At 41.7% G+C, this 15,068-nt stretch overlaps 1 protein-coding gene across 2 annotated transcripts; it reads left to right on the top strand.

The window, feature by feature from the left end:
* The first annotated feature begins 6,010 nt into the window (after positions 1–6,010).
* TVP23A (trans-golgi network vesicle protein 23 homolog A) lies at positions 6,011–15,032 on the top strand. 2 transcript variants are annotated; one of them, XM_059861862.1, is made up of 6 exons: positions 6,011–6,154; positions 6,227–6,306; positions 10,181–10,325; positions 11,284–11,373; positions 12,347–12,472; positions 14,614–15,032. In XM_059861862.1, exons 1-6 carry the CDS (start codon positions 6,146–6,148, stop codon positions 14,692–14,694), a joined length of 531 nt encoding a protein of 176 aa, XP_059717845.1. In that variant the 5' UTR covers positions 6,011–6,145; the 3' UTR covers positions 14,695–15,032. The 2 variants fall into 2 exon arrangements, with proteins under 2 accessions (XP_059717845.1, XP_059717844.1); XM_059861861.1 differs by having other exon boundaries at positions 14,088–14,683.
* Positions 15,033–15,068: the final 36 nt, after the last annotated feature.

Here is a 15,068-nt window from a genome sequence, read left to right as displayed (position 1 = left end):
GCAAGAATGGGAAACAGCATACAAATGCAAACTCCAGCTAACAAGGAAAAGGATGTGTGCAAAAAAACACAGCCTGTGTCAAGTTTCAGATTGAAGCAAAAACACTGGGCAAAAATAATAAACTGACAGTTGAAGAAACCACATATTTTAGGGGCTTCCCTAGAGCATTTCTGATCTTTGTCAACTAAAACACACACCAGACACAAAAGTTTTCAGAATCCACACCAGACACAGCAGATCTGCCATCACACAGTTGAATGAAGGAGCACTTACCATGAGCCCCATACTGGTGGTTGTGCTGTTACTGTAACTGCACACAGTGATTGTGGTATCATAGAAAGGTCACACCATCTTCTTTTTCAGGAGCTTCAGGTCCATGTTACCACAGTTCTGCAGTGTGGTCTCTGGGCTGCTCTGACATGGAGAAGGATAGCTCCTCCACTCTTCTGCTGAAGCTGCTCTGCCCTGCATGAAGAATGAAAATCAGACAGTGCATTCTTTGAGAAACCAACAGGTTTGGTTCTTGCCCTTCATCCAAGCTTTATTTCAGTATTTTTAATTCATGACTATTTATAGATTTTAAAGGTGTGTGCCTCATGAATTTAGGTCCAGTCACAGGAGAAACACCCTCCAGTTGGGAAGTCAGGCAGAACAGTTTCCATGGGAATAGCTGTGGAGATGTCCAGCACAGCCTGGAACTTCCTCCTCTTCGAGGCTGTGAGGTTGAGGCTTGTCACCTTTCAGGCCATAGAGGAAATTGTGGTCTCTTAAATCATGGCCTTGGGTGTAAAAGGGGGTCATAGGCCACAGACATGAACCTTGCTTTCAGTTTTGCCAAAAGATCAGGCCCCTGCCTCTAGGAGAGGTTCAGAGTTCTGTCCAGCAGCACCTGGTGCATCTTGTAAAGATTAACCAGTCAATGTGGCAGACCCCATCCAAAGCACTTAATGTCCCTACAACTTATCTGGGGGATCTAGGGACCTACAGATCAGTCCAGAGCACGTCCTCCTCTTTGTACCATTCAAACCTACTAAAACAGTATGGATTTTGTGAATTTTAATACCTTGGATATCCCCTCAAGTTCTCCATGTACTGAGGAGTACAAGGAATACCAGGAAGCTGAAGCAATTTGGTGAACTAGAAAAAGAAGTATTAATAAATTAGGAAATATACTCTTAAATAATAATGCTATAGAAGTAGGTATCACAGGCTGCTTCAGAAAAATTCACAGGTTCACAGAAAAATTCACAGAATTAAGAATGGTAGGTACAGGTTTTTCATTTCATTGCATCACCACATTAGAAACCCTTTCTTACTTTGTGTTTTGTCTAGATTCTCTTTGAATTTTTTCTGTTAAAGTGATTCCCTTTATTCATCTCAGTTTAGAATAAACAAGAAAAAACATGTGCAAGCAATGCAAGCAAGTATGGCAAGAGCTGCTTAGCCACAGCCTCCACAACAAAAGATGGAGCTGAAATTGCCAGTCAGAGTGGTTGAAGAACTGTCCAGCAAGATTCTCAGGGAGCTGAGTGAGGCTGTGTAGGTACTACTAGCAGCCACATGGAACAAAAGAAAAAGGAAACATATAAAAAATCTAATGAATAAGCAACTTAGAGCTTTCATAAGCAAATTTAAGTTTTATTTCTGCAGATAAACCAGTAGAAGAAACAGTGCTCAATTTCTTATCAACTTCCTATTGTACTAAGCTTCTCAACTTTTTGATAACCATTAGGGTCTTTTATTTAATAGATTAAGATTAATATTATTATTTTTTTCTCAGTAAGACTATAGAGACTTAAGGCAGGAGAGCTACTGGATACTTGTGTGAGAGTGTACAGGTATTTTAAGTTCATGCAGCAAAGGAGGGAAGGGACTCTAAGCACCTTTTCTGATGAAATCACTTCCACTCCGGGAAATGGATCTGGGAAATGGAAGTGGATAAGCTCTGCTTACTGCAGTAGATCTATGAAGTTGTTTAAACCAAACTTTAGACAGTCTGAGTTCCTTATTTTTGGAGTTTCCAATATGAGAAATGAAAGATGACTTGCAAAATTAACAAATACCAAGAACTGCAGCTGAAAGTGACTGAAGCTTTGAACACATCAGGAGGTATATTAAGCTAAACACATTGAAAAATCTGCATCCAAATGCTGGGAATGCACCCCAGGCTGGAAGAGAGCCAGTGACTTTGCCTTGGTGCGTCCTTGTTTTGGATGTTTCTAAGTGACCACCACACAGTCTAAGCTGGAAAATGACACTGAAGTAAATTCCTTAATAATTTCAAAGCCTTTTGTTTCCTGGGTGACTAGAGATTCCTAGAGCATGAGATAAATAAGGCCTTAAAGCCAAACAAGCTTAATAAATATGTAATGTTTCCTTGGTTTTTCCCTAACTGGAAGGAATACAACTGCTACTGCACTTCTTAGAATCAAAACCAGTTACTGTGCAATAATGGGAATTTATACGCCTTTCTTCACATACTCAAAAATTATTTTTCACCTTTTTGGGCATAGCTAAAGGAAGGACCAATACTTTTTTTAAAATCCCCATTTATATTTAGGGCCCAAACTTCCTCATCTGACATATTTTTCTGTTACCCATTTCTTACCAATGGCAGAACTTGATCTCTACTGAGAGTGTATTGTTATATAAAAAAGAAATTGTCCTGATCCCTCAAGTAAATCCTTTGGTTTCTCCCCTGTTAACAGTGAGCTGCCAATTTCAACAATTCATGTATGCACAGCCAAAAAAATCTACAGAAATTGGCTCTGGGCCAAAGCAGGAAATAATCTTTGATGAATGAATTAGAAAGTGATGCTATTAGAAATTTATCTATTTAGTACCTTTTCTGATTTGCCCTATCACACCCTAATATAAACATTTTACTGAAGCACCAACAAACCTTTTAAGTGTATCTCTGATGAATGAAAGTGAGGTAAGAGTTATTACTGGATTAACAACACTTTCCAACATTCAAAGGAACAGAATACTAAACTACAAACTCCACTGAAAGGCCTAAACCAGAGCAAAACCAATCAAGTTATTCACAACATCCTTAGGCAGTTTACAGGGGAAGTCTCTGGTAAGTCTCTGCAAGATTCTAGGGAGTGTGCCAAGGAGAAAGAGAAGTCAGCTGACTTCTTGGTAATTGTGTGAATAAAGCACCATATTAATTTTAGAGGAAGCTCTATTTATTGTTGAATCAGAGAATGGGTGAGATTTTTCAGATATTCATATCAAGCCTCTGATCGTGATCTACAATAGAAACATCACTATTTATTGTGGGGAGGGAATTCCCTGTAAGGTAATGGCAAGGACACAGCAGCATGTGATGTATTTTTGAACTGTTTTATGCTATATACTTCAGTCAGCAATTAAGTGAAAGCTTAATATATTTCATAATGGTCTAGGTTTTCCTGTGCAAAAACCTGAAAACCAAACTACAACTCATAAATTCAGTGTAATGATCTCTTCATCTGGGGCTGCTGAAGCAGTATTTGAGGACTTACATCATCTTTAGGGTGTTGCTAATCTTTCCAATGTTCAAACAATTTGCAGCTAAGCTACAACTCAGAAAAAGCATTGAAAATAGGACAGTTTGTTCTGTAAAGTCCTAAAAAACACTGAAATGAGGTTTCAATTGGATGCATTAATTTTAAAACAAGGAAGAATTCTTTTCTAGCAAACCCTAAAGGAAGAAATTAATTTGACCAATGATTCCTCTAGAGAAAAAGGATTCTTTCTAGCTCTCAATTTTCTCTAAAAGAAAATGATGAGCCATACAATACCTTGAATAATCACACAACATAATTTCATATAGCTTCTTTGAGAATTTACCAAAACTACTTGCATGGTACAGTGACAGTCTCCTGTGGGATTATCTAGTAGAGTTTGTTAGGAAAACAGATAATCCCTACAGTGAGCCAGGGGAGATAGGCACTGGAAGGAGGGAAAACTAAGGAAACATTTATCTGTTTTAAAATCAAAACACAAAACACAGGTTTTGCTTTTTTCCCAGTTATTTCATCACTCATGAAATCAGTGAAGTAAATCAGATATCTAATGCTGTGATAGGCTAATTGTCCCCTCTCCCATAGAGGTGATGTTTTATGTGATAAGGGACACAGGACACAGTTATTTTCTGTGCCTTAGAATGAAAATGCAATGGCTTGGACAATACAGCAACATTACAGAATTAATAAACTCAAACCATCAGTTTTGCTGGCAGAACTGCCCTGAGAGGTGCAAGAGGAGCTGCTGCAGGAGCTGAGGTCAATGATCTGGCAGGCAGGAGGATGTGAGACCTCCCAGTGCTGCTGAGGACTCTGTCAGTGAGTTCTGGGAGCTGCTTCTGAGTCAGAAGCCAGCTCTAGTTTGAGTTACTGTTAATTCATGGCTTGGAAGCAGAATTGCACATTGACACAGGAAATTAAGTCAGGGGCAGCTTCAGGTATGCAGAGAATAATTTAATAACTGTATCTCATGAGAGTTCTCAAAGAGAGCTCTCTCTTTATATCTCCTTGGAGAGTGAAAGCCCACTTCAGTATTTTAATATTGTAGGCTGTTGTGAGCCATCTCATCAAATTGCACGTGCCTATTCAGTTTTTTAATGGCAGTCTTACTAGCACACTGTACAAGTGGTTTTAACACTACCAAGGCCAAAATACGACAATCAAAATATTAACATCATTTGTCAGTACTTTCCTGTCTTACAATTATAATCTGACTAAGAACAGTGTATCAGTTTTTCTCACCCTTTAGGTATTGCTTGGTTCCAGTAAGTCTTGTACCAAGCTGCTTTCCAGTTGATATTTTTGAAAAGTTCACCTCAGTAGCTTCTGTACTTACTCAACAGTCTGATTTAGTTAGATGTTTTAGAAAAGACTAGAAAGTTATTGTTTTGCAGGCTTATTTAATGCTAGTAGCTGGTCAGATCTACACATGGCTGTGATTAATCAGATCTTCCTTGACCCTCCACTTCATACTAAGCTATCCAGACTATTTTCCCCCATTATTGTGAAACCCTTACCCCTATCCTGAAGTTTGGTTGTCTTGTTTCACTTCTTTAACTCTGCTGCATAATCCACGTGCATTTTAAATTAAGGCACGAAAAATATTTATCATGGAATCATAGAATATCCTGAGTTAGAAGAGACCCACAAGGATCATTGAGTCAAATTCTTGGCCCTGCGCAGGACAGCCCAAGGTCACACCCTGAGAGTTTTGTCCAAACACTTCTTGAGCTCTGTCAGGCTTGGTGCTGCGACCACTGCCCTGGGGAGCCTGTTCAGTGCCCAACCACCCTCTGGAGGAAGAACCTTTTCCTAATATCCGACCTAAATCTCCCCTGACACAAGTTCAGGCCATTCCCTCAGGTCCTGTCGCTGATCAATACAGAGAAGGGATCAGTGTCTGCCCGTCTACTTCCCCTTGTGAGGATGCTGAAGACCACACTGCGGTGTTCCCTGAGCCTCTTCCAGGCTGAGTGACCTCAGTCGCCCTCAGGGGCCGCGTTACCTGCCCTGAGCCAGTGGCACCCGCACGGTGTTGTGGTGCTGCCCCTGCCCTCAGAGCGGGCCCCCACACAGGCACAGGGCCGCTGGCAGCGGGGACAGCACTAGCCGGCTGGGGGTATGCGCCAAACGTGACAAGCAGCTGTGCTCTCATATTTATACACCTTCGTTCACGTTTCCCTCAACTCCTTCTTCCTTTCAGGGTTTGTACTCAGCACGAGACCGCAGCGGCCCTGACCCGGCCGGTGCATGTGGCGAGCCCGCGGGGCGGAAAGCTGACCGCGCTGAGGGCCGGGGGCCGCAGGCCGCGGCTCCCGGGGCCCCTGACGCTGCTGAAGCCTGCCCGTCCGGGGCTCCCGGGGCCCCTCACGCTGCTAAAGCCTGCCCGGCCGCGGCTCCCGGGGCCCCTCACGCTGCTAAAGCCCGCCCGGCCGCTCTGGCCCCGGCCACAGGCAACCCCTCAGCAGGGCCGCAGGCAGAGGCGGGTGTCCCCCGGCTCTCCCGGGCGGTGCCCGGTGAGGCGCAGCCGCCGCGGGCTGTGGCGAGGGGCAGCTCCGCTCCAGCCGCGCAGGGCCGGCCGGAGCCCGGCCCCTTTTCCCGGGGCCAGCTGCGTTCTGGAGCCGAGGGCCGGGATGAAGCAGGTAGGGGCGGCGGGCGCTGCGGGCGGGGCGCGACTCCCCCGGGCCCTGCGCGCTGACGGGCTCCCGCCGCAGGCGCTGGTGGACGACACCGAGGATGTGTCCCTGGATTTCGGGAGCGAGGAGGAGCTGGCGCTGCGGAAAGCGCGGATCAGGTAACGGCGCGGAGGTCGCAGCATCGCGGCACCCGGGCCCGGGCGGTCCTGGCTGTTCCGGTGTACAGAAAACTCAATTTAAACACTTCATTCCCATTTTTTACAGGGAGGGTGGTCAAGCGCTGGAACAAGTTGCCCGGGGAGGCTGGGGGGCCTCTGTCTGGGAGATGCTTGGGCTGGAGCAGGCGAGCCCGGGCCCCGCTGCCCGGCATCACCCGGTCACTGGAAGCGAAAACCTGACACACCCAACATCCCAAACCCCAAGCAAACAGTGCTTTAGTTAGAGCTGGAGCAGTGGAGACGACTCTCAGCTCCAGCAAAGGCGCTGTGCAGCCGTGCTCAGGCGCTGCAGTGGACGCCTGGCTGAACAGCCAGATAGCTGCAATAAAACTGTCATGATTTCCTACCACGGGATGTGATGCTGTGTGGAATATAAAATATCTTATGCTTGTAGACATTACCTGAGAAAACCCAGCCCATTAACCCATCTCATGTGTCAGGCTAAGCTTGGTTTCCTCACCAGAAGTGTCACTCTGCAGCTCTGGCCACACAGAGGTCCTGGGTGACAGAGCTGTTCAGTCGGTGGCTTTTGAAGAATGTCCAATCAAAGATTGTGAAAGGAAAAATTTTATGTCAAAAGGAATTAGGCATGCACTGATTAATAATGCTTTGAAGCAAAGATTGCTTTCTCTGCCTTGCCCTAGTTTGGTCTGGTCCATTCCAATGATAATATTTCTTGTCGGTGTAAACAAAGAAATATAGTAGATGTTAAACCTGACCCTACATTATCTGAGATAAAAAGCAATCATATAGCTTTACAATATAATTCCTCTTTTACAAGTGTCTGGTGAAGCATTACTTTGGACTTTGTCACTACTTGAGTCAGCCCTGACATAAGATTAACCTTCCCAGAACTGGCTTGGTTTTACACCTTAGCAGCAGCACACATTTTAAATAAAGTCTATTTTGGTGCAGTCTTGGACAACATAGCTTCAAGGATTCAACTAAGCTGGGAAATACAGCTTAGAAGTACCTTGATCACATGAGCCACAGGTTCTGAGGGACCAGACTACATGTAGCATGAAGTGAAACCACCCTGGAATGTTTTAGGAGGTCACAGCATGTAGCACTTTACTCTGGAGATCTTAGAGATTCCTCCTGATTCATGCTACTCAGTAGTACAGCAGAGGTAAAGTATTAGCAGACTGTACTGTTCTGTGATCCACTTGGTGTAGACAGTGGCTTCATTAGTGACAGCTCTTGTTTCTGGCCCTCAAGACAATATTAAAAGATGATGCAGTATTGAAAATTCATCTGCTATAGAATGCAGAAATGAAACTGCTTACACTGCTCACATGTGTTTGTTTTTATATTTCTGAAGAATCTTGTGCAAATGAGCCTGGAAGTCACCTAGGTGCTGCAAAATTTTGTTATCATATTAGAGGGCATAACAAGGTGTTCCAGTCATTTGTCTTTATTCCAATTTCATATATCTTGAACTTGGTTATAATTTGCATAGGCTATGATAAATTGTGCTTTTGTGATTCTCTGAGGTATGTGCAAAAGGGGCTCCTTAAAAGCAAAAGGTTAGTGATTACTTTCCTGAGAAATTGGGAAAAGATAAGTTCTGGAAATTGGAAAATTCTTCCTCTTTCCTAAGAAATTGGAAAAAGATTGCAGTACCAGGACTTTGGGTCTGGAAGTAAAGAGCATATGATTACTTCTTTTACAAATCAGCCAGGAAACACAGTGATCAAGGAGAAAAGAGAGCTCATTTATTCAAAATTTTCATTTTCCTCAATACATTTTGAAGTATCAGACAGGAGGGAAAAAAAAAAAAAGGCAGCATGTAGAGTGCTGCTGTGGCACTTTGAGCAGGCACCTGGAATGATTCTCCTGTAGTTCACTGGCACAGCTTAGGCCTGACCCAAATTTGATTCTTTAACAAGGGATGCAACTAAATTGATTACAGCTCATTCCTGTCCTAACAGGCATCATGATCCCAAACTGAACAGAGATTATTGTAACAAGGTACATGGCAATCACTGAGCCTGGAGGCTCCAGCTGTGCATCACATGGATGTTTAGATGCAACAGGAAAACAAGAAGGCCAAGGAAGTGGGTTCCTGTCCTTTCAGGAGCAAATTTATGCCAACTTGAGCCATTGTAGAGTTGCAGTTTCCTTTATCCTTTCCAGAGTCTCAGTAAGTGCTCAGCACTGTAATAAATGACAGCTTCTTGCTCATGGGTTTTGTTTTGTTTGTTTTTTAGTAAATACCCTTCAGTGTTTGACTTGGGAACAAATTCAGCATCCAAACAGTAATCCTGTTGTAATCCAGTAATACTGGTGAATCTGCCTTCCAAAATGAAATTCTCCAAAGTTACTGCCACATTTGAGGCACTGATCCATTAGAAAAGCTCAGGCAACCATGGTGTGCTTTGGGGTTGTGATCTATGAAAGCTGCTCTGGACATAAGGGCACCACTTCCATAATTGACTCTTGCATCCTTTTGACCAAGATCAAGGCTGGAAGCAGCAAGGCCCTGTCTGTTTTAGCCAGTTCACAATATACACTCCACCCACCTGGCTGCTTATGGCAGAAAAAGCCCCTTTGCTTAAAATGTCACATGTTCAGTTCTAAGTCAGAAGAAGTTTTTGGAAAGTTTGAAGTTCACATGGGCATGACCAGGAGTAAATATAAACTTCACCTGTGCATCCTCCTTCTCTCCCCAGTCATATGTGTATATTACCACTGGAGAAAGATAAACACCAGAACAGTTAAACAGCTATAGAGAAATAATATAACGAGGATATTGAAGTTATAAAAGCTGTTATATCGCTATAACTTAAGTTTATAGTAAGCAATTATGTATATATTACATGTCTCATTTTATTAAACACAATAACAGAATAACATTTAATAGTTAAATAGTTGATTACACCCTAGGCCATACTTTTGTTAATTGGCTATTCTACTGTTAATTGGTCACAGAGGCATGGGAGCTTAAGGAGACAATTGTTGACTTAAATGTCTTATTCAGATATTTTATTCTCTAAGCTTCAAGGAAGAAGTTTCTTAACTGCAAGAGCCTGTAGTTAATTCTCACTTTCAACTAATTAACACAAACAATTGCACAGAGTAAAATTTTTACTTGGCATATTGCCCTGAAAATTGTACTGTACTCATTACAGCATTCTCCAGCCCCCCCACCCTACTGTGCAGGCCAGTATTCCATGTCACATACTTATTTCTTTCAGTGAAATTTCTCTATTATTTTGTTACAGACAAAAATTTGTTCAATGAGCAAAGCGTAAATACTAGTGGAATTAATAAGCAGTGATTCAGAAGAACTGTTAGATTCCCAAATCATTCTGCCTAAAAGGAAGTGTTGGGTTTAGACATTAATTATGAAAGTTCATTTTGTCTTATAGCAAACAGCTACAATTTTTTTTAGAGTTCCTATTTTGTTTTCAAAGCTGTTCTGAAAGGCATAAGAGCTCTCTCAATTCTTTTGTGCTTTGCAATGCTGATTCTTTTAATGAAACAACAAGGATTTTATGGTATTGTGTTGTACACAGTAAATTCCTTTACAGTGGACCAAAAAATCTGGTGAAAGGTTCCATATTTGTTCTGTCTTTGAGAAAGTTTTGACAGGAACACCACATTTGTCTTAGATTTAGCTAGAGGTGTTGCTTTGGCTATTGAAAATACCATTGTTTGATAATGAAGATACACACTAACACTGAAATAATAGCAGCTGCAAACCAAAATACCATTATAAACTTGAGATACCTGCACTGTGCTGCATTGTCAGCCAGCACTGTGACATTCCCTCCTATCCCATAACCTCATTTATGCTCTGGGTTTTTTCTAGGCACCCACTGGCCACCTTTTTCCACCTGTTTTTCCGAGTGAGTGCTATTGTTACCTACTTGTTCTGTGACTGGTTCAGCAACAGCTTTGTTGCCTGTTTTGTCACTATTCTCCTCCTTCTATCCTTTGACTTTTGGTCTGTCAAGGTAAGATGACCCTGAATAGTAATTACCTTGGGAAGTATTTTGTTATTAATTAAAACAAAAAAAAAAAAAAAGAAATATGTTAATGACAGAAATGACACAAATATTGCAATCTGTTGTTTTATTAAATGTCTAGCCCATTTTAATGAAGATGTTCACATATGTTAGTTATTTAGCACCATGTTTTCTATGGCTGACTGCTAAGGTCTACTAATATGGTGAGAAAATTGCTTTGCCATAGGTAATTTATTTGTATGCTTCCCCCCATAAAAAAAATAAATTAAAAAATTAAAGTAATACTGGCTTTCAGCAATGGATGCCCAAGAATGTTAGGATCTGCAACTTTGTGCCCAGACCCCACAGTAGGGGCTGCAGAAGTCTCCTGAAAGCCCAGCTATAGCTCTGGTGCCCTAATCCCATGCAGGCAGGTGGGTCAGGCCAGCCCAAGATTCCAGGGGTTCCACGTGTTGAGCAAGGCTTTTGTTTTGTAGAAGTGAAGCATTGATACACCTCCAGTATTCTGAAAGCTTCTGGTTCATCCAGGTGCTGAAATATTTTCTTGGTTTGTTTCCCTGATCCTACAGATCTTACTTGCTTGTCATAATCTCCCATTTTCCAGTGTCTTTCTGTTATTAGTATTCCTCATTTACTGAAGAAATTTGTTTATTGGGTGCTTGTCCAACTAATTGACTTCAAAAAGTTACAACCTATAATTTCTTGTCTAAGTCAGTGCTATTGTGCTTAGTATCATATTGAAAGAGAAGAGGCCTCTAAATTTGTAACTTCACCCATCGATAATGGCTGTTGTACTCAAGCTGGAACAGCTTTTAGAAGTAATTTTTGTATTAGATAAAAGATGATTTTTGAACATGCTTGTCTTTTTAATTTTTTCTATTTTTAACTGTTATATTGACAAGCCACTTGTCCTACTGATTAATGCAAATAATGGTTTCATCACTAGAATGTGACAGGAAGACTCTTGGTTGGTTTGCGTTGGTGGAACCAGATTGATGAAGATGGAAAAAGTCACTGGGTGTTTGAAGCAAAAAGGGTAAATATATTAATAGAAGCAGGCACAAGGCAAACAGAATCCATAGGAAATTTGTAATGCTGATACCAAGTCAAAGTAACAAATAGAGCACCTTTGTAACAGTTACTTTTTATCCAGCTTCCATAGAAAACAATGTCAGTATTCAGTTGCAAGCGCTGTTTGTCACATCATGGAAGCATTCAAGACAAAACAGGTCTCATAACATTGTTAGCATATGGATCAGCAAAATAAATATTCACAGCATGGTGCTATAGGTATGAAATATTTCTGGTAGTTCTATTTTATTTTCTAGTGAGAATATCTTGTAATAAACACATCTTTCCATAGATAATCCCAATACAGAATCTTCTTCAGGAAAGATCTACGTGAAAAGCAATGCTGAATAGTTCAGATTCAGTATTTTGAAGTTAATATTTTATTTACCTTCATGGAATATAGTGGGAAAGAGAACCTGGATCACAGAGCATTCTGATTCTGCCAGTGTCCCCCAAACACACCGAGGAGGGGGAAAGAAGCACAATAGAATGGCATTTGGCATCACTGCCAGAGTCCACACTCAGGGTTTTGCTTTCACTTGCTGACATTCTCTGTGCAGCCCCACTGGGCCTGGCAGAGCAGTACCCCGGTGCTGGAGCCATCCAACTGTGTCCCCAGCCCGGCCGGCTGTGCCGGTGCTGTCCCGGTGTGCGGGACCGCAGTGCCCTCTGCAGTGCCCTCTGCAGCCTCGGCTGCGGCTCCGGGGTGCCCCAAGCACGGAACACAAATTAATTAATGTGCTTCCTGTGGGTCTGAGGGAGGCCTGAAGACAGAATAGAGGAAACCCTGCAGGACAGAATACATGGAAAATATAGTAGGGCATCAGGAAGGAAACTGGGCATGAGCTACTGTTCTTCTTAGTTAATCTTCCTCTGTTAATTTGTCATTTATTGTGGGTTTTGACTTTGTGACTAATAGTCTCAATTTTTTCTTCCAGGTGCCTACAATAGCTGCCTCAACTGAAGTTGAAGCCCAAATCTTCTGGCTCGGTCTCATCATCTGCCCAGTGATTTGGACAATGTTTTTCTTTAGCATCTTGTTCTCCTTGAAGCTGAAATGGCTGGTGAGTTAGGGGGTACTCAAAGCATTCTTGGTAGAAGGAAAACCCAGATCTGGTAGTTTTGAACCAAATCTTTCAACAGCTGAAAAATTCCACCAGCAGTTTCAGAGAATCCTGAGGAGCTTTCTGCAGTCAAGGCTTGCATTCTGAAATGGATTGGTAATTTTTAGCTGCACTTCCACTGGGTCATCAGATGTCAACTCCTTCCTCTAGAGAACCTCAAGTGGTAGGCAAAATTATGAGCTTCTGTTTAACTATAGCAACTTATTCTGCCCCAACTTATTTCAGTCAAATAAAACTAACAGGAGAGGACAAAAAATGAACCAGTGATGTTGGTTTTCAGGTTTTTAGGTCTCCTGGGAGCTTAAATTTACTTTTAAAAGTAAGGAATTTAGATCTCTGGTACCATTCCCTTTTGAAAGAACCAGCATCATTAGCTCATAAAACCTTGATAAACTGAGCTATAAGTAAGTATTTTGTAATTGCTCTACTTTTAAGTAATCTACTTTAAAAAAACCCAACACTTTTTTTCTAAATACGAGAGGAAATTTACCCCATATATTGCATTATATTAAGATATTTTTGTCTATGAAATCTTCACATTTTCCCCTGTAAACATTAAATGCTTGGCTAATTGGCATGCTATTCATTCTGTCAAGTTCCCAGCCATGCTCAGTACCATTTCCTAATTCAGTTTGAAAAGATAAAAAGCACCTCAGAGATGTGCAGCTACATAACCAGTAATAGCCAAGATTGCATATTCATTATTCAATTAAACAAGAAATTCAGCTATGGGCATGAATTAATTGCAAATCATTAACTGCTTTCTGGTGTCTCTAAACAAGCAATAGTTAAAATTAAACCAGCACTCTTTGCTCATGGCTCCACCTTTATTTTTGAAAAGCAGAGATTGTTTGCTAAGCCAAGAGCTGCTTGGAGACAGAACTCTAACTGGCACAGGAGACAGGTTGCCCAGGTGGTTGTAAAAGGCAAATTATTCAAACAAAAATAAAATCACTTCTGGGAAACTGGTTCTAAAGGCTAAGAGAAACATTTTTATAAATTACTGCATTAGTCAGATTGGTTCCACCTTCTGCTAAACCTAAAGTACCACAAAAGGAACTGATTATTTTCACTGTCCGTCAAGGCTAGATAGGAAATCCATCTATGGATGCTCTTTATAAATTCATAAATTACAGATCTTATTTGTTTATAATAAGTTGTTTGTCAGCTGAACAGGCCTGCAGGTGTGCCATGTATCTGGATGTAAAAACTTTTAGCTAGGAATAGGGCTTAAAAAAGTGAAATGTTTCTGGAATCTGTTGAGTAGGTCCTTTTCTGAGTAAATGCTTTTAGGAAAGTAATGAAGCCTTTCAAGATACAGAATGACACAACTGGTATTGGTGTTTTGATAAAAACAACTATTTGTAGAAAGGAACTATTGTGTTTGATATGATTGGATGTCTTTGAAGGCCATTTATGATTGGGAGTAATGCCTCCCTGTTACAGCATGCTTATCTGGCTAGGGTGTACACACACACACACACACACACGTGTATATACTACAGTCAATGCACAGCCATGGGTTTGTTCCTGCTGAACTCTTGTTTGTCCACAGGCTCTCGTGATTGCTGGGATCTCCCTCCAGACTGCTAATTTATATGGCTACATCCACTGCAAGTTAGGGGGACAAAAAACCATCAGCAGAGTAACCTCAAGGTTGTTTGGCACCACAGATGTTCCCAAGAGTACTGAGCTTCAGCCCATGGGGTAGAACAGCCAACCTGCCTCTCAGGGCTAGTGCTGCCTTTTCCTGGGTCCCAGTTCCTGCAGTGAGTCCAGGATAATTCTGATTCTCCACCAAGCCTCTCTGGCAGTGTCACATGGAAGAGCCATTACCCCAGGTCACTTTCCTCCATGTTTGGAAGCCTGCTGAGCTCCACAACTGAGCTGCTTCCAAGCTCCAAAAGAATGTTCTTAAGTTAAATCCTTGGAGTTGCTATAATTCTAATTCCTCTGTTTAAGCAGAGCTGGAAGAGCCATCTTCAACCTTCAGGCTTCCAGCTGGCAGCTCCCTGCTTTTGTAAGAGATCCCTGTGTCCTGGGTTATGCTTACAGCCATGTGTGCTCTGTTCCCTCAACAGGACACAGCAGGACAATTTCAGAAGATGGCCCTGAAGAACATGGGAAGACAGGCACTAGGTAACCAAATAAGGAGGAGCTAAAGGATGAGCAGTAAAAAAAGTAATTCATGAAAGTTGTTCTTCATGGGAAGATATTTAGAAAAAACTCTTCTAGAATTATGCCTGCATGAAATAAAGTCATTTGTGTTTGAGTCTTTGGATCGTGGAAGGTATAAAGGCTTTGTTACTTAAAAGCTTCACCAAAAAGTTGTTTGTGTGAGCACAGACAGTGCTCGTGGTTTACAAGGAGCACGCCGCTTTCAGAAAAGTTGTCAACTAACCTCAAACTGTTGGATTATTTTAACCAGAAATTACATGTAATGAAAATATGATGCTGATTTGTTTAACTATGGAACTACAATAAACAAAACCAAACTGCCTTTCCCTCTTGTACACAATACTGAATTTTCAGAGCT

This window comes from Haemorhous mexicanus, chromosome 17 (genome assembly GCF_027477595.1).
Source record: "Haemorhous mexicanus isolate bHaeMex1 chromosome 17, bHaeMex1.pri, whole genome shotgun sequence".
Lineage (NCBI taxonomy): Eukaryota > Metazoa > Chordata > Aves > Passeriformes > Fringillidae > Haemorhous > Haemorhous mexicanus.
The sequence above is the reverse complement of the archived record's forward strand: the minus strand, read 5'-3'. Positions and strand labels throughout refer to the sequence as shown.